The sequence below is a fragment of the Magallana gigas genome, chromosome 5 (genome assembly GCF_963853765.1).
Source record: "Magallana gigas chromosome 5, xbMagGiga1.1, whole genome shotgun sequence".
Lineage (NCBI taxonomy): Eukaryota > Metazoa > Mollusca > Bivalvia > Ostreida > Ostreidae > Magallana > Magallana gigas.
This window is the reverse complement of record NC_088857.1, coordinates 4,998,583-5,017,084: the sequence shown is the minus strand read 5'-3', so window position 1 is coordinate 5,017,084 and position 18,502 is coordinate 4,998,583. Positions and strand designations below refer to the sequence as shown.

The 18,502-nt window shown below is 34.0% G+C and overlaps 2 protein-coding genes across 7 annotated transcripts in view; both read left to right on the top strand.

Annotated features, from left to right (window-relative positions):
* LOC105323227 (uncharacterized) overlaps positions 1-2,120 on the top strand; it is a 29,051-nt gene extending 26,931 nt beyond the window's left edge. For all 5 annotated transcript variants that reach the window (XM_011422256.4, XM_011422253.4, XM_011422254.4 and 2 more), the window contains one exon: positions 185-2,120. In XM_011422256.4, coding sequence (XP_011420558.3) covers positions 185-2,034 — 1,850 coding nt within the window. In that variant the 3' untranslated portion in view covers positions 2,035-2,120. The remainder of the gene's footprint in view (positions 1-184) is intronic.
* Positions 2,121-4,524: 2,404 nt separating this feature from the next.
* Positions 4,525-18,502, top strand: part of LOC105323229 (tumor protein p53-inducible protein 11) — a 46,627-nt gene continuing 32,649 nt past the window's right edge. The window contains exons 1-4 of one of the 2 annotated variants that reach the window (XM_034449616.2): positions 4,541-4,614; positions 11,539-11,682; positions 11,832-11,996; positions 12,304-12,432. In XM_034449616.2, the coding sequence (XP_034305507.2) occupies positions 12,395-12,432 (38 nt within the window). In that variant the 5' untranslated portion in view covers positions 4,541-4,614; positions 11,539-11,682; positions 11,832-11,996; positions 12,304-12,394. Of the gene's footprint in view, positions 4,615-11,538; positions 11,683-11,831; positions 11,997-12,303; positions 12,433-18,502 lie in introns of both variants that reach the window. The other variant, XM_034449622.2, reaches the window with a different exon arrangement.

Sequence of the window (18,502 nt, the reverse complement as noted above, 5' to 3'; positions counted from 1 at the left end):
ACCCCAGCAATTGCATGGTTAAAATTATGTAGTATTTCATGAGTTTTATGAGAAAGCAAAGCAAATAAGTTCATTGTGAGCGCATCTTTGCCTGCTACTGTAGTACATTTATAAATACGATGTCCAATACTGATTGCACATTCTTTTTACCTTTTTATTCAAAGTTCGTATACTTTATTCGCAGATTTTCGAATATTTCTTCTGGGTGACACCGGTGAACCGTTCGAGGAACCAGTAAGAGAGGAGCCCAAACAGGCAACAATCGCCGAGGAGGACGAAAATAAGCAGGAAGGGGGCGATGAAAAGAAAGAAGGGGAGGAAGAGAAAAAGGAGGAGGAGGAGGTGAAAAAAGAGGAACCAAAGAAACCCGAATTGTCTGCAGAAGAAAAGGCCAAACGAGAACGGAGGAAAGCTTTGATGATGGGGTACACAATGAAAATTCAAGCCGAAGAAAAGAAGAGACAAGAAGAGTTGCGAATTCAGGAGGAAAAAAGAAAGGAAGAAGAGAGAATAAAACAGGAGAAGGACGAAGAAGAACGAAAGCGGGAAGAAGAAAAGAGGCAGGAAGAGGAAAAGAGAAAAGAAGAAGAGCGACGGGAAGTGGAGGAGGAGGAAAGACAGAGAAAGAAAGAAGAAATGGAAAAGGAGAATTTAGAAATGGAACACAGAGGAAAACGTGATTCTGGAATCGGAAGTGAGAGTGATTTAGACTTCAACAGGCCAGGTTCTGGGATTATCTCAGTGACGGTAAAACACACTACAGCCGAGAACGGTGAAACGGAAGATGTGTTCGAATCTCAATCAGCATCTGGGTCGGCAAAGCGCCCAAGCTCTTCCCGCCCTATGTCAGCAACTCCCAGCGTAAGAAGTATCGCAGAAGACGTCACTATTATTGATGACGACTCCGAGCACGAGTTCGGGGAGTTTGCAGACGACTTTCAGCGGATGAGGACGTCCTCAGCCAGAAGTCGCCTGTTGTCTGGAAAGAGTCGAGTGTCCTCAGGGTGCAGCAGACTGAGTAAAATTCGGGAGAGCGGTGCCGGAAGTAGTATATCCGAACTGACTGATTTAAATTTGTCTAAAAATATGGATAGCATGGCTTTGTCAGATGACGAAGAACCTATCAAGAACAATAAGTTCACGCACAGTTTGAGCGACAGACAATCTTATTATATTCAGAACTTTGACTCGCGTCACGGTTATTGTGAAATAGGGACAAACGACGACCAGGAAAATGACGTTTCTGTGACGCAATATAGTAAGTACGAAACAGCTCCGCTATTTGTGAAATACAATAACGGATTCCCTGTGAGACAATTACAACGCTGTAAGTCGGCAAGTAAAATACAGACCATCAAAAAACTAGAGCAGTGTATACTAAGGCGACAAAATACGGACTCAAATATAAATATGGAGGCAATACGACAGGCCAATGAAACGTCTCGTCATCCTGTTATGAAAACAAACGCAAACGGTCTAGTGTGTTCTCATATAAACATGAAACTCTTGGTGAAGCCGGACGACAAGGAGGATTTCTCCAGTTACAGCCGAACTTTGACCCGGAGGCCAAAAACCGCGCCCGTCCTGCGGAGCGCGCGGTCCCAGGATGAGGCACCGGAACTGGACGAAAACAACAACAAAATCGTCAACGTGGTGGACCTGTCTGAGTCACTGTACACAGAGAGCATGGGGTATCCCGAGACCCCCGACCTATCCCTGAAACATTCCGGATATAAGTCGGTTTGGCCACTGGCAAGGGTGAAATCTGCGAGAAACAGTAAAATTAACAACGGTAAAAATATTGAATTAAACTCAATATCACGACGACTTGAACGGGTTGAAGTTCCTTTCACACGCCCAAAGTCGGCGTTTGAGTTTTCTTGTGGTCCAAAGCATGATTACAATGGGCAGAGTTTCAGAAAGAAAAGCCAGCGCGCCATTATAACTCTAGAACTACCGTACTGCCAGCAAAATAATATAAAGCGCATGTCGCGACTGTCCAAAATGGCGCATAGTAAGCCCCAGCGGGCCTAATCTAGTCAGTCTTAACAAAGTCAGGAGTTATTTATACACTGTTAGAAATCGGATTATATTTTGTTACAATAAAATACTTAAATACATGTTCTATTTGTGGTGACTTGACTAACCTTTTATAAAAATAACTTGCATGCAACAAAATGCGACAGAACATACATCGTAACAAGCAAGGAGACATTAATGTGTAGTTTGATACGTGTATGCTGAAGACAGAGATGCCGGATATGAATCAAACTATTCAAAATTTAAACAGAAGTAATTGATTTTTGTTTAGTGATGTTAAGATCTTGGCCATACATACTAGTATATGCGCACATACATGCATGTATAAGTTTCAACTCCGTTCTTTAGGTTGCCTATTGTGAGATGCTGACATAAATAGAGTTGATTCTTCTGACCCCTAATTATAATCATTTTTTACTGCTCTGTATACTTGGTTATTAGTTTCATTTAGCTATTTAAAAAAAAAATATTTGCAACATGGACATTGGGAAACGCAATAGCCATGCGTGTAAGAAGAGGATATAACATGACCAGTTGTATAAACTAACGATCGTTAAATTTGAATTTGATGGACTAAATGAATGAATAAAAGAATTAAAATCTTGCAAATCGGAATAGGAATGGAATTTATTCGGATAAAAATGCCGGTGCAAAATGCATCAATATTCTTTCAGTATATATTCATACTTACATGTATGTGAAGTAGTAAGGAAAATCGAATTAATAAAAGCGGCCACATACAGCACCTGTGTTGCATTCTATATTCATATACATGTGTACATGTATACACATTTTATACATATGTCTCCGACTTAAACTACAATACATTTACCATATTACCATAGCCAAGAAAAGGGCTAAACAGCTGTGAAAAAACCAACGAGGTATAATTTGAATGCATGTAATTAATACAAACATTCTAAAAGATATGCAATAATGGTCCGCAAAATTATTAGAGGCCCGTGGGCCATTTCAATCACATGAGAATGTGAATGTGCCAATGCCCAACATTTACACTGGTAGCTAACCACTTTTATACGTCTATAAATTCCTTTTACAAATTAGAGCTATATACATTGAATAAACATGTTCTTTAGCAATTGAGACTTGAAAGTCGCCATTTATATATACATGTAAATACTCTTGAGTGTAAAAGAACCTTTCCTGGTAAATTCGTAAGTACGTACAAAAGTGGAACCATTTTTTAAAATTATCTTTATGGGGTTATAATGGTTTTAAAAAGCTTAAAACTTGTTTTATTTAAGGAATAAGGAATCATTCTTTGAGATAAATTATATAACTAGTGTATGAAAGAACACTGTACGGTAATGTATTCAAGTACAAGGCTTGTCAAATCCTCCGCATTCAAAATGAGAATTTCGGAATTTTAACGACAAATGTCTTATGAAAAAAAACTTCTGTATCAGTACATGAAATATAAATTTCTTGTTCATTTTTACTTTATTTTTTTTTCAACGAGTTACAGTACGGTGCTATACTGGATTCTGCACCATGCATTTATAAATCATCAGAATTTCTGTAGAAAAGCCCGGTTGCCAAATTTTGAATCTTTCATCGTGATATGTTAACAAATCGAACGGACAAAAATAATTTCTTATGAAATGGATATCATAAATAGTGAATATAAAACATACATATACAAATGGTTAGGACACAAATTCTGACAACTTACGAGGTCTTTACCATTAAAATAGAAAAATTGTACAAAACTTACAGCTGTTATAACATAATATTTAATTACAAAAAAGCAAAATACGTTATATCTACGAGATTAAGAAACATGGACATAAACTATATTATATTAAACAGAGCTACAAGTTTCGTTGATATACAGTTGAACTAATGAGAATAATTGCTTGTTAATATCAAGGGATAATGGCCCCATAATAGATGATATACTGGAAAATTCTTAATTATACTTTGAAATCAGTATAGAATTCGCTACATGTATATAATGCCTATATTTTCGTAGATTTCCTGTGTAACCCTCACCTACAGTCAACTGATGTTTCTTATAAGGAAAAAAAATAATCTTCGACAAAATAACACATAACTGATTAAATATTTGTTCATATATACATGCATAGTTTATTATAAAAAATTGAATTAAAAAAAATCGGGTGCCTGTGCCCTCGGCCACAATTATCAACAAATTACTATAAATTAGTTCTACATATTTATACGTGCAAGTACATGCATATTCACGAAAATGGTCCCAATTCAGCTTGCTCTATATTAATTTAAAACTTTGAAAAATTAAAAGTCTCTCTCTCTCTCTCTCTCTCTCTCTCTCTCTCTCTCTCTCTCTCTCTCTCTCTCTCTCTCTCTCTCTCTCTCTCATTGGATTCAGGTGGGCAAAACAAGTTTAAACTGCATATGTGAAGTGTAAGTATTTGTTGGGCACACTTACTTTAATTTTCATGTTGAATTCATTATTCTATTATAATCGGGATCGGCACTCCACATCGTTGCAAATTTTGGCGCCAAAATTTGTTGACGTTGGAATACTCAGCTACTGAAAAGAAAACTGAGTTACCTCTGTGCAATCTCGTGGTAAGATTTGAGAAATCTCATATTATCGTTAAAAGACTCGTTACACAGAACCAGAGACATAAATAACATTGTATCTCTGACAGAACATATAGCATTCACATATATCGAGGGCCAGCAGATGCGAAGTTGAAGTGCAGCCCAGGTTATCATCACTCAGTTAATGAGGTTAACCCCTTACCGGAATACCGGAAGAAGCCCAGTACGGTTCGGGGGGGGGGGGGGGCATACGGCATAAACAACTCCCTTCCTTTTTGGTCTTTATCTGATTTTAATAAAAAGGGATACATGTATACATTTGTATACTTAAGCTGCCTGGTATATTACCTGTATTTGGCCTGTATCTGAATAAGTGAAAACAGCTGGAACAGTTCAACAAATAGGTTAATAAAAGCCTATTTAAGATATATTATATACAGTGCTAAAGTGAAATGTATTGATATATTTATGCAGATTTATCTATCAAAATTAACTTAATAAATTAACTAAATAAAAGTTATTTATATCTCATTTGGAATATCCTTACCTGTACAAGGTGTAAAAAATATATAGGAGCAATCTGAATTTTTATCTAAATTTAATTGAGAAGCATGATCATGCGCGGATCTAGGTGGGGGGAGGGGTGGGGGTGGGGGTGGGTGGATCCAGACCCCCCCCCCCCCTGTAAAATTCAAATTTCTTTAAAGTACATTATATAAATAACAAAAATATGCCTCAGACCCCCCCTCCCCCTTGGCAAACTGAAATAACCCTCGGATCTCCCTGGAAAAATTTTATGAAACTGCGCATGATGATAATATTGCAGTTGAAGATATTTGGAATTATTGTATTATAAAGTATTTTATACATAAACTTGTATTCATTAGCTAAATGTTCATCATCTGCTTCCTACTCTTAGAAATGAGGGGGACAAAAAATAAAGCATGTCAAGAATGATAATCTGTTTGTCTCGTGTCAGTGAGTCTTATCAAAATTCAGTGCATTTCAAAATTCTGTAACTAGATATGTTCTCCCCAGTTCACTTAATAATTGCACTTTCAAATTCCAACAATATCACCAATTGCTGGACTATGAAGAGACAAGATCCAATTACAAGTTAATGATGTTGACGCAGAAATGTATTCACACAGAGAGAATAGACATGATAACAAAAAATCCCCTCTTTTCTTACCCTTTGACATGTGTTGTCTCCAGTTGTCTTTAAGGTACATCATATTCCCCTTACCTTATTAACTCAGTGTTATAAAATAATCCCAATGCTATTATACATTGATACAGCAATTCTGTATACTTGATGCTACACTACTGCTTATCAATAAGTTATTAGCAGGATGCAATTGACACAGGACACCCTGCATATCAACATATCAAAACACCTGCCATTTAGTGTGGTGAGAATATAATAGTATATTTTTATAGAGACGTATCCAAAAATGTTCTTTACCTGTTTTTTAACCAGGATTTCCAAAGGAAAATCTGGTTATTAAGATGGCGGGCTGCTGCCAAAAGAGTACCCTTATTGTACGGATAACTTCTCCTATAGTATTCAAGATAAGAAGTTACTCTTTTGCAGATCAATTGTACATATATCAGAGGTGTGTATATTCTTAGAATTATGATTTCTGATCATTTATGAAAAGAATACAGCTGTTGAACTTAGTCTTTTTTGGGAAAATATTGTAAATTGGGTACCCTTAGGCCAAAATGAAAAGATTGTATGTTTGCCCAAACGCGACGGACCCGAAAAATACCCGCCGACTCAAATTCTTTTTTTGCCGTTTTTTTGGAAGAATTTTTTTGTTCGGATATTTTTCGTGTCCGCTCCGTCATCGTATGAAACTATATGTTGTCATCTTTGCGTTTGAAAGTGACGGTGTTTAAGATTAAAAGAAAGCGTGTAGGAGACGCAGTAAATCGATATTCGATGTTCTCGGTCTTTTTGGTAACGGGACGTTTCGCTCCTATAGACGTTTCGCGCTGAGACGTTTCGCTCCTAAAGACCTTTCGCGCTGAGACGTTTCGCACCTATATTATTTATTATATATTATTATTATATATATTGTGATGTTTTAAAAATAATAATATTTAGATAAATATTTATAAATAGATATATATGCGTGTCATTAATTTTGACTTTATTGAAAACATATGATCATGTTTATTGTGGCACATTCACTGATAACTTTAATATTGTATCAAACGATTATCCACGTGAAGATTTATAATTATGTTTATTTAGCAATCGTTATTAAGTTCTGAATCGGTCTCCTTATAAAGGTGTGAAAATTAAATTGGAGGCGCTCCATGACAAGCTAAAGAGGAGAAATTAATTATGAGACGGGTGTTAATTATGAGAAATAGCGGTTACATATACATATGCGACATGATGAAATACATCGTAATTCATCATATAAAAATTTATAACGTCGGATATATACAATACACAACTTGAAAACAATGAAAATTTAAAAAAAAATATTGTTAATTTTGCTTATTTTTAGTGTCATTTTATCCAGGTTATATATATAAATCATCGGAAAACATTTTTTTTTTCATTTATACACAGTGTTTTAATTTAAGTAAATATAATGAGTAAATATTAATATGAAATACATCGCAATAATCAAATATATTTTTTAGAACGATATGTATAATGCGATGTTTTAAGATAAATATTTATACAAAATATTAAAATTGACTGCATTAAAAATCCTTCTTTTTAAATTGTCTTTGAAAAAATCTGAATTCATATAATGTACCAAATCATTATCCGCGTGCATATATAATCATGTTTATAAAGCAATCATAATCAAATGTCTAATCAGCTTTCCCTTTTTAGCTCACCGAGACGAAGTCAAGGAGAGCTTATGCTATACCCTCGGCGTCGGCGTCGGCGTCCGGACCTGGTTAAAGTTTTTGTTGCAGGTCCTGTATCTAAGCTATTACTTGTCCTATCTTCACCAAACTTGCATGGATGATGCATCTGGACCTACTTATGGACTTGAAAGACTTGGATGCTGAATCTGGGTCCTAAATTTCAGATGCTGGAGGAGGTTAAGGTTGTTGGACCAGGTTAAAGTTTTTGTTGCAGGTGCCCTTTGATAGCAGTATCTTAGTTACTGCTGGTCTGTACTTCACCAAACTTGCATGGATGGTGTGCCTTATGATACTGATGCACCAGACAGTCTTGAGTGCTGAATCTGAGCTATAGGTTTCGGATGCTGGAGGAGGTTAAGGTTTTTGGAGCAGGTTAAAGTTTTTGTTGCGGGTGCCCATTGATAGCAATATCTAAGTTACTACTGGTCCTAACTTCAAACTTGTATGGATGATGCGTCTTATGATACTGATGCACCTGACAAGCTTGAATTCTGAATCTGAGCAATAGGTTTCGGATGCTGGAAGAGGTTAAGGTTTTTAGAGCTGGTTAAAGTTTTTGTTGCAGGTGCCCTCTGATGATTAATCTTAGTTACTACTGGTCCTAACTTCACCAAACTTGTATGGATGGTGCGTCTTATGATACTGATGCACCTGACAAGCTTGAATGCTGAATCTGAGCAATAGGTTTCGGATGCTGGAAGAGGTTAAGGTTTTTAGAGCTGGTTAAGTTTTTGTTGCAGGTGCCCTCTGATGATTATATCTTAGTTACTACTGGTCCTAACTTCACCAAACTTGTATGGGTGGTGCGTCTTATGATACTGATGCACCTGACAAGCTTGAATGCTGAATCTGAGCAATAGGTTTCGGATGCTGGAGGAGGTTAAGGTTTTAAGAGCTGGTTAGATAAAGTTTTTGAAACAGGTGCCCTCTGATGATGATATCTTAGTTATTACTTGTCCTTACTTCACCAGACTTCCATGGATGGTGTGTCTTATGATACTGATGCACCTGACAGGCTTGAATGCATAGTCTGGTTTCGGATGCTGGATAAAGTTAAGTTTTTAGGAACAGGTCACATGTTTAATAGATGATAGCACTATTTCAAACTTGCATAGTTGATTTAACTGTAATATGAATGAATCGCAGAGGTAGCTTCAGATGCAGAGCTTGATCTCCATTATCAAGGATGCTAAAAAATAAATCTTAGTTATTACTGGTCCTAACTTCACCAAACTTGAATGGATGGTGTGTCTTATGATACAGATGCACCTGACAGGCATGGATGCTGAATCTGAGCCATAGGTTGCGGATGCTGGAGGAAGTTAAGGTTTTAATTGCTAGTGCCCTCTGATGATGATATCTTAGTTATTACTGGTCCAAACTTCACCAAAATTGCATGGATGATGCGTCTTATGATACAAATGCACCTGATGGGCTTGAATGCTGAATCTGAGCCATAGGTTTCGGATGCTGGATGAGGTTTAGTTTTTTGGAACAGGTCACATGTTTTATAGATGATAGCTTGCATAGTTGATTTAACTTTATTATAAATTAAATGCAGAGGTTGCTTCAGAAGCAGAGCTTGATCTCCATTATCAAGGATGCTAAAGAAATCTCCTACCTCACTCAAACCAGCTCGATAGATAGATGTGTTTGTTGATAAATGATATAACATGATTCCTATGATAAAGTATTGTATGATATGAAACAATATTGTTTGATATGATACAATATGATATCATATGTTATATTATAAAAAGTTATACGATACGATATGATATTGTATCAATTTTTTTGATATTTTATGATATGATTATGTATCATGATATTGTTATGTATAGTATTGTATATTATGATACAATATTGTATAATATTATATTGTATTTTTAATTTATTATTTTATCACATGATACAATTACATAAGATATTGCAAACTATTATATTGTATCCTATGATACAATATTGTATATTCTATAATATTGTATCATACAATATTGTATAATATGATATTGGTTTCAGTAATATAGAATTATATCACATGAAATTGTATTATATGATATTGTTATATTATATACTATTGTATCATACGATATTGTATGATATGATATTGGTTTATATGATATATTATCATATCACATAAAATTGTATTATATGATATTGTGATATATTTTATTGTGTCATATGATGCAATATGTATAATATAATAAAGTATTTTATAATATTTTACCATATCACATAATATTGTATCATTTGATAAGATACAATGTTGGAATCAAATTATATTGTATTATATGATATAATATCATATAATGTATCAAATATGTTTCAGTTTCATTCAATACAATATCATTCTATATTATACAATATAATATCATGTTTCAGTGTTATGATGTATTATGTAATATGATATTGTAATATGATACTATATTGTATTATCTTTTATGATATTGTATTATGTGATCAAATACAATAAGGTATAACACAATACAATGTCATATCATACGTTACAATATCAAATCTCATTATTGTTTATTACGGTATTTTATTTATTATATGATATATATTATATTAGAAATATGACATGATGCAATATTTAATTTTATATCATTGTATTGATTAACATATTAACATATGATTATCATAAAAAAATTTATCAGATGATATACGATATTTTGTCAAAACAGAATCCATGAATATCCAAGATCATAAAGTATGATTTTCATATAAAATGATAAAGGTGGTCTTATGAAGGTGATGTCTCATAAGGGTGATGCTCCGTCTCGGTGAGCTTAGTAATCTATGATTACCTATGTTTTATAACTAATTTGGAGGCCCTCAGTGTCCAGCTAGAAGTTAATGGTGTTAATCAGTTTACTGCATAATTACCACATAATTAATAGGCGCGAAACATCTCGGGGCGAAACGTCTCGGAGCGAAAGGTCTTTCCGGGCGAACCGTCCCACATTCGTTTTTATCTACTAATTTAACGAAAGTAAAGAAGTAAACATGTGAAGATGGCAGACAGTTTTTTTACGCTGTCATCGTCTGTTATTCTTAAAGTAAACAAAAAAATAAAGCCCATTGTGTCGAATAGGTTTTCTCGGTTCAACAGTAAAAAGACATGGAATGATGTGTTTGACGAGGTTGCCCATCCTGATGAGATCGGCATGCGGAAAACGGACGATGTCGTGGTAAATGTATCAGACAAAAGTGGACTTCAAAAGTTCAGTTTATTGTTGAATGATTTAATTCAGTATAATAGACTAATACATGTATATACAGGTCTTAAATTCATGGCTTTTGATTGTCTCTACAAAGGTATGATGGTGAAAAAGATATACTCAGTGTTTCAATATCTTCATGCAAATTCTGAAAAAAAAAAAAGAATTTGCCTACCTACCTACCCACACCCAGTCATCATGGGTCGGGTTTGGACAAACTGAAATATTTTTAATTGTGGCCTTATTGTATGGATAACTCCTTCTACAGTTTTCAAGATAAGAAGTTGTTCTTTTGCAGGTTAATTGTACATATAATAGGGGTGTGCATATTGCAAGGATTTTGATCTCTAATAATTTACTTAGCAAGTTGTAAATTGCACTATGCATTGAATTACTTTATGCTTGTCAGCTGGAATATTATAAACTTTTTTGACCTTGATAAGTGACCTTCATATTCACCTTTACATGTCATAAAAAGGTCACCAATCTAAAGTCTTTATCTTTGAAGAAGGTGTAGGGATTCCTGTAGAAGATTGATTTTTGTTAGATTCTTAGGTAAAAGCAGCTTTTCTGAAATGACTCCCTATCAATCCTCTTATCTAAGTATTGCAGTAAAATGAGCATACAAGATTGGCCACATAGGAAAGTTATAAATGGGCCTGTATTTATGACTCTAGTTTGAAATGCTATCCAGTGTTACCTGTCTCTGAGAAAGGGTGCTGAAAAAACACAGGTGAGGTCTTTGTAAAGTAGTGTCTGGGCAAGGTTCTTTGCAGAGAGGCGTGAGATTTAAATAGCTTACAGTACATTTTTGTTGTGTTACTTAAAGGAAGACGGTGATAATTAATTAAGGAGCTCACGGCAGCCTCCAATGGATAAGGTGATAAGAAGGCTACATGTTTATATCATTTTATCGTCCCATTACGTGAACCATTGTCATTAGAACTCTACCTGTGAACACACCTTCCGGCAGGTAATTGTCCATCCCTGTGCTGCCTCCCCCAGAGCCGTTCTCTCTCTCTCTCTCTCGTAATTCAGATTGCAGCAGAGTGCCTGCTAACCTGCTCTGATGTTTAATTTACGACAATTGAACAATTTTATTGAATATTTTATGTTTTACAGAAATAGTTTGGAAAGCAATTGAGGAACATGAAATCAGCCTTTTTGAACGAGAAATACAACTGACAGCAAGCAAATTACTCTGTTATCCTGCCGAGCAGACAAGCCCATGAATGCAAAACATATTGCAGTTTGCTGGATAACAAGAAACAACTTGGAATGGATCTGGTAAGTATTTTTTAATCACTGCATCAGGTGTCTGAAGTTGTTTTTAAATTGTAAGTATAGAGATTCTATCTTTTGAATCATGTGACAGTTACACAAACAGAGGAGTACCGAGCATGTAGTTTTGTAAGTTTATTCTAAAAAATACATGTATCATCTTTGATATATAAATACATAGATTTATCTTCGTTATCTTTAAATATATCAGTACTTTCTAACAGATTTTAGAAATTCTTTGAACTCTGATCAAACCAGATGTGTTTACTTGCTAATTTCTGATTCATTCCTATAGGACGCTTCATGTTTTCAGGAATTTTATATCTCCTCTGAATACCAAAGCATGCCAATATAAATGTGTGTGGTTTGAAATCTTGAAGACAGATTGAACTCGTGTAGACACCATGACAGAATTAATGCAGCCCAAAGTCACAGAAATACGGTAAGTTTAAGTGTTAAAGCTGAGGATGGATCAATGTGATTTAATTGTTGATGATTTCAAATACTGGCCATTTATCGTAATCATTATCTCTCTGTGTGGGGGTTATTACCAGTTTATTACTGAATGGTCAGGTACGTGTAATCTGTACAGTCATATATAAATAACAGGTACTCTGGCTGTACTGTTCTAAAGGTGGCATGCTATAGGCCACTGGATTTATATCTTGTCTCTTTGTTGTGGATTTGCTTTAAAGTTAGTCAAAACAACTTGCTCTCGGTCCTGGATCTCTAGAAATGAAGCCACATGGCTGGATCATCTTTCCTTAGCTGATAACAGTAGATATACCCAGTACGGGGATTAACTAGGGTTAGTAATTGGTTGGAGCCTTTAACTTCTATTTCTGAACAGATGAAAATAGGAAAAAGTGTACCCTTTATGTACTTTAGGTACTTTCATTATTGTAAGAGCTAGAATGTATTGGTTCTTAGATTGATCCTTATCTATTCTGGTAAATTATTTGTGGAATCTGGAAGGCTAATGTTTAAGGTCATTAACTGAAATTTTGAGATGGTATGCTTCTGAACTAGTGACCCCACTTCATCTAATTGGCTATGGTTGAAAAGGAATCATATAATTAACAAGGAGTCTATTTTAATGCCTTCCTCATGTTTAATTTTTAGAACAAGATTGATAGTAACAGAACATAAATAAATTATGGAGAAACACCCATTTTAGTTCTAGTCAAAGGCACCGAAAACACTGGCGAGCAGATCAAATATTATGGAGGATTAGAGTTCACAGCATGGCGAGCTGTGATGTCTGTTGGGCTACGAGAATTGAGTGTAGGATCTATGAAAGTTTTATTAGCTGATTAACTGTCATAGGAACAAACTTTAAAAACATAGATGAGAACCAGAACTTCAATCCTGTTAGGTCTTCATCAATGTATCAGTGTTTTACATTAATAATAAGCACAGGTTTGAAGTGTGGGTTCTTTTTGGTTGCACAGAAAACATTTATTGCACAAACTTAGGTATAGTGATTTCATGGAACTAGAGTTTCTTCGATTTCAAGCAACATTCTAAAAAAGCCTTTTAAAATTTTATGACTGTAACAAACTCAAATATGTCAAAATGAAAGATATAGAAAATTATAATTTCATATTACATGGAGGTGTAATAAACACAAAATTTACTTCTCTTTAACATTATTAAAACACAAGTTATTTGTCAGAAATCATATTTAAACATTACAATGCATTCTTTTGTGGGAAACATAATTAGTGGATGTAAGTATATCTATATACATGTACCAATAAATTAGTACAATATATCCTGAACATGTATACATGTATAAAAACCTTATATAGTTCTCTATGACAAGTTTTGAATTTGATGCTTCAGTTAGCTTTACAAATTGTCAAAAGAATTAAAACATGTATTGCAAATTTGCAATATAAGTTTGAATGAATTAAGGTGGTATGGGACACGTCCATGTTGTGACATATTGTTTATCGAAATAAACAATAAAATGAAGTCTAATTATATAAGTAGTTTCTTTCCCAATATTGTTACCTAACAGCGTAGTGCAGTGGGTTAAAGGGTTTACTACGAATCTGTAAGTCATGAGCTCGAATCTCGCGCGGGGTTTTACAGTTTTTACCTCTCCAAATATTTTTAAAAGCTATTTTTTATTTAAATATTGTAAACTTTGAAAATTCTAAACCGTTGAAAGTATTTTAATTATAATGTACTTATACCACCTTAATCTACATTGATTTTGACAAATGTCCCATACCACCTTAAACTTTGTATAAAGTAAGGTCACTATTAGTTTGCAATATACCTGGTAACTGAGCTTTCCTGTATAGTTACATACACAGAGCTCTAAACTTTGAAATCAGTATATCTGTATATAATTCTGTATTCAGCAAGGTCCAGTAGATATTGTAACACTGGAAGTGGTTTTCGCTCTGTCCTTCTGTAAATGTAAACCATTGTATAGACTTGACAGAACAGTCAGGGAGCAGGTCTAACCATCCATACTGTGTAAAAAACCAGACTGAATGATTTGTAAGCTAGTTAGGTTTTCAATAGATACATTAAGGCACCGCTTAAAAGATATGGCGCATATGCAACATACAGTTTTGTAGGAATCTTGTGGATGAAATAGACAACACATTGGCACCGCCTGTTTGTAGGGGTTTTATGGGGTCATGTTGGGTTAGTGTTGTTTTGTACCATGTTCTGTTAAACAAGATGATCTTTTAGAAGTACATTAATTGTAGCAAAGAAACAAGAAAAGAATGAAATTCTCCTACTTAAAGCCCTGCTATGTTATATTTTCTTAAAAACAAATGAAACTTCTTTGATTTAAAGTGGTAGGGGACACCTCATGCCTCTCGATATTAATGTGGATAAAAGTATGTTATAATTAAAATACTTTCACTGGTTTAAAATTTCAATTTTTAGAATATTTGACCAAAACAATGTTGTAAATTTAGTTAGTGAGGTAAAAAATACAAGAGCCCCAGCAGGATTCAAACTCATGACTTACCGATTGGTAGTTATAACGCTCTTACCTATTATTATGCTACGCTGGTGGGTACTTGGGAAACAATTTTTGGAGAGAAAAAAATTTAAAATCATGCTTGGATTTTATTGTTTATTTTGATAGTTTGTTTATTTATTTCTGACAGGAAGTACATCACAACATGGAGGTATCCCATATACCACCTTAAAACTATTCTATGTAGTATATATGATGCGTTTTGCCTATTCACAAGTTGGAGTTATTCCTCTTTTTAAGGAAAGATTTTCTTCATAATGACTGGTGGGTTTGGATTAAAATCTGCTCATCATATTTACTCATTATTATATTGAAAACAAGCCTTAATGCTTGTTTATCTAGCAATTTATTACATACGGTAGGTATTGAAGGATTATTTTTCAAAGATGCAGTAGTACTACACGTATAATAATTGCAACAACAACAGCTCAAGCAATTCAGACAACGTATTAACTTGCATTTTCTTAACTCACTCTGTCGTTGTTGAAAGTATTATTGCATGTTATAAAAAAATTGCCATACAGGTGTTATGGGACATCTGTCAATATTAATGTGGATTAAAGTACATCATAATTTACTGGTAAACACTTTCACTGATTTAGAATTTTCAAATTTTACATTAATTTCACCAGAAACAATGTTTAAAATCCCAAGCTGGATTCGATCTCATGATTTACAGATCTGTAGTGAACCCTCTAACCCACTGCGCTTTGCTGATAGTTGACAATTACAGGAAAGAAACTATTTATAAAATCAAAACTTAATTTTACTGTTTATTTCGATAAATAATTTGTCACAACATGGAGGTGTCTCATTCCACCTTGAATGCTCTAGAGAAATAATACCATGCATAAATATAGTCTTGATTTGTTTCAGTAGTCTGTAATAAGCTGAGTCATATTGGCCAACATGCTTTGCAGGTATCGATATACATTTATTATTAGTATATAGTTCCAATCATTGTCAGGTAGGATGCTTCGTTAATGTTTGGCCGATCCCTGGTGGATTCGTGCTTGATATCTGGATTCAGAAAATGTATTCAAATATTTCCTTTATAGAGATAATGAATGAGAATTTGAGAAATGGAAAAAGATTATTTTACAGAGGCAGGTGGGATGAAGTGTTAATGATTCATTAATTCTTTACCTTCTTTTTGATTTTCACAAAACCTAATTAAGACAGTAAAGGCAAGACTTTGTATTGACCAGATTTTAATGAATACAATCCGTAGAAAGGAGAAAAGTGAAACTTTTCTGGAGGCTGTAGTATCATAAAGAATGGAGTCCACATTTCATAGAAGCATTGAAAAATTGATCAATATTTCAGAAAGTGGGAGAAAAAGAAATTCATTTTAGCTGGGAGGTCTCTGATAGAGCAGTGAACCTTTCTGTGCCGGCATTAGCTAAATTGAATTCTAACTGATGTGTAAAATATTCTCTGAAAGGGTCCTGTAATAGCGGGCCTAATAGGGTCTCTGGAGGGGGCTTAAATACTCATCTCGGAGACAGCCACGGTCAATGACGTAGCTGTCCTTTATTGCCAGTTTATCTCAATGGACGCCCAGATCAGTCGTATACATAACTGTAAAAAATGAAAAATAGTAATTTTTTGTCCATCACTTTAGGTTGGCTTATCAGTCCCATAGTTAACTTTTAGTACCAATGAGAGGCAAGAGAGAAATTTATAGGAGTAACAGCTTAGCTTTTTAAGTGATTTTCTCAGAAATAGAAGAAATCTTTCTTACATCTAGAAAAATGAACTCATGGTTGATATTGATAATAAATATACAAGAGAAAGAACAACTAGGTACCAGTACTGGTATATGTTATATGCAAATTGTTTAAAATTATATGATTATTTGAAGTTTTATAATTTGCATTTATTAGATTTTAGTTACTTAAATTTTTACTTTTAAAAGAAAATAAGCTTTCAGTCAATTAATGTTATAAAATTCATTATAACATTCCATTCATCTGATTGGTGTACAGTAGATGGCCACATGACAAGGCGAAGATTTCGAGATACACATACAAATGAAAGTAGATGAAAATCATAATCAAAATAAAATTATCATTTTAGAACTTTCAAGATGTACAATACTTGACCATAAAATTTATTTTATTTATTTAAACAATATTTTATTATGTAAAAGATATTACATAATAGGATTGGGCAGCAGGCAATCTGCCTATTTGAGTCCTCTCCTTTAACAGTCAATTTGACAAACATTGATGGTACAATGTAACAATAGAATATAGTAGAGAAAAACAAAGGAAAAAAGTGGAATCAAGATGCTTGGTACGGGGTATTATTTATGTACAAAATGAAAAATAGTTGTAGAAAGCTAGCAGTTCAGCTGTTTGAGTGACACTGTGAATAATGCATTAAAACTTAAATCTTTTGGTGTATAGCTAATATATAATCATGTACAATCTTAAATATAGCAACATTTTCGTTATAAGGCAAACTACTGTCCCCATATAACAATAAGTCCAGAGATATGTAGTACATTAAAAGAGTGATAGAAAAAAATGCATAAATTATATATAGTTAATTTTATCAATTTTTTCGAAAGAAAGAAATTCATAATATTGAGGTGTTTCATACCTCCTAACACATTGAGTTTGCAAACTGTTAGAGCTCAATGTCTCATATACAGTTGTTTTGTGTTTTATAATAATATTATATGTACCATATGTGTATAATAAACAATTATTTGATGAACATTGATAAGATATAAGATTATTGCCCAGTTTATATCCCTGGGAATTTTCTCAGGGATCTAAATGTTTATATTTTCATTACTATCATGCAATTAATGTATAGTGAATAAAGAGAAATATGATTGAAAAACAAATTGATATCTCAACTCCCCCCTTATCTCCCCCCCCCCCCCCAAAAAAAATAAAATTGATAAATCAACTTTATATTTGGTGGTCATACTGTGTTAAGTACAGAACGTTTTCATGTTCAGTCAAGTCAGTAGCTTTAGTAGAAGTATTTTACAGTGTTAGCAAGCAGTATTTTGCACATGCTCATCAGTGACCATCATTTGGATGGAGTACTGTCCACAGTCTTTTGTTAGTCCAATATATGTACATCAAAACTATCAGACAGAGTACATTTGTACCACATTTTACTTTTTTATCCTCATCATCTTTCACTGTAGAAAGCTTAAGTTCATTGAATTCAGCTTTGCTAAAGTAATGATTTTATTGCCATATATAAAAGTAAATCTGCCTCTTGGACAAGACGTGACAGATATGGGAAATCTTTCTTTATTTCAGGCTGAAAAACTGTTTCTATTTCTGTATTTTCAGAAAGATGCATTTATAAATTGTAAAGTTAATTTGATTAAGGTAGGTGTCTTGGGAGATTGGTTTTTCTATGTGCGTAAGCAACGCAACATATAGTAGTATAGTATCTGTACAATTCTTGATTAGATTGGTCTCCTCAGGTTTTGGAAAGAAAATGTTGTGTAATCAGAATCAGGCCTTAGTGT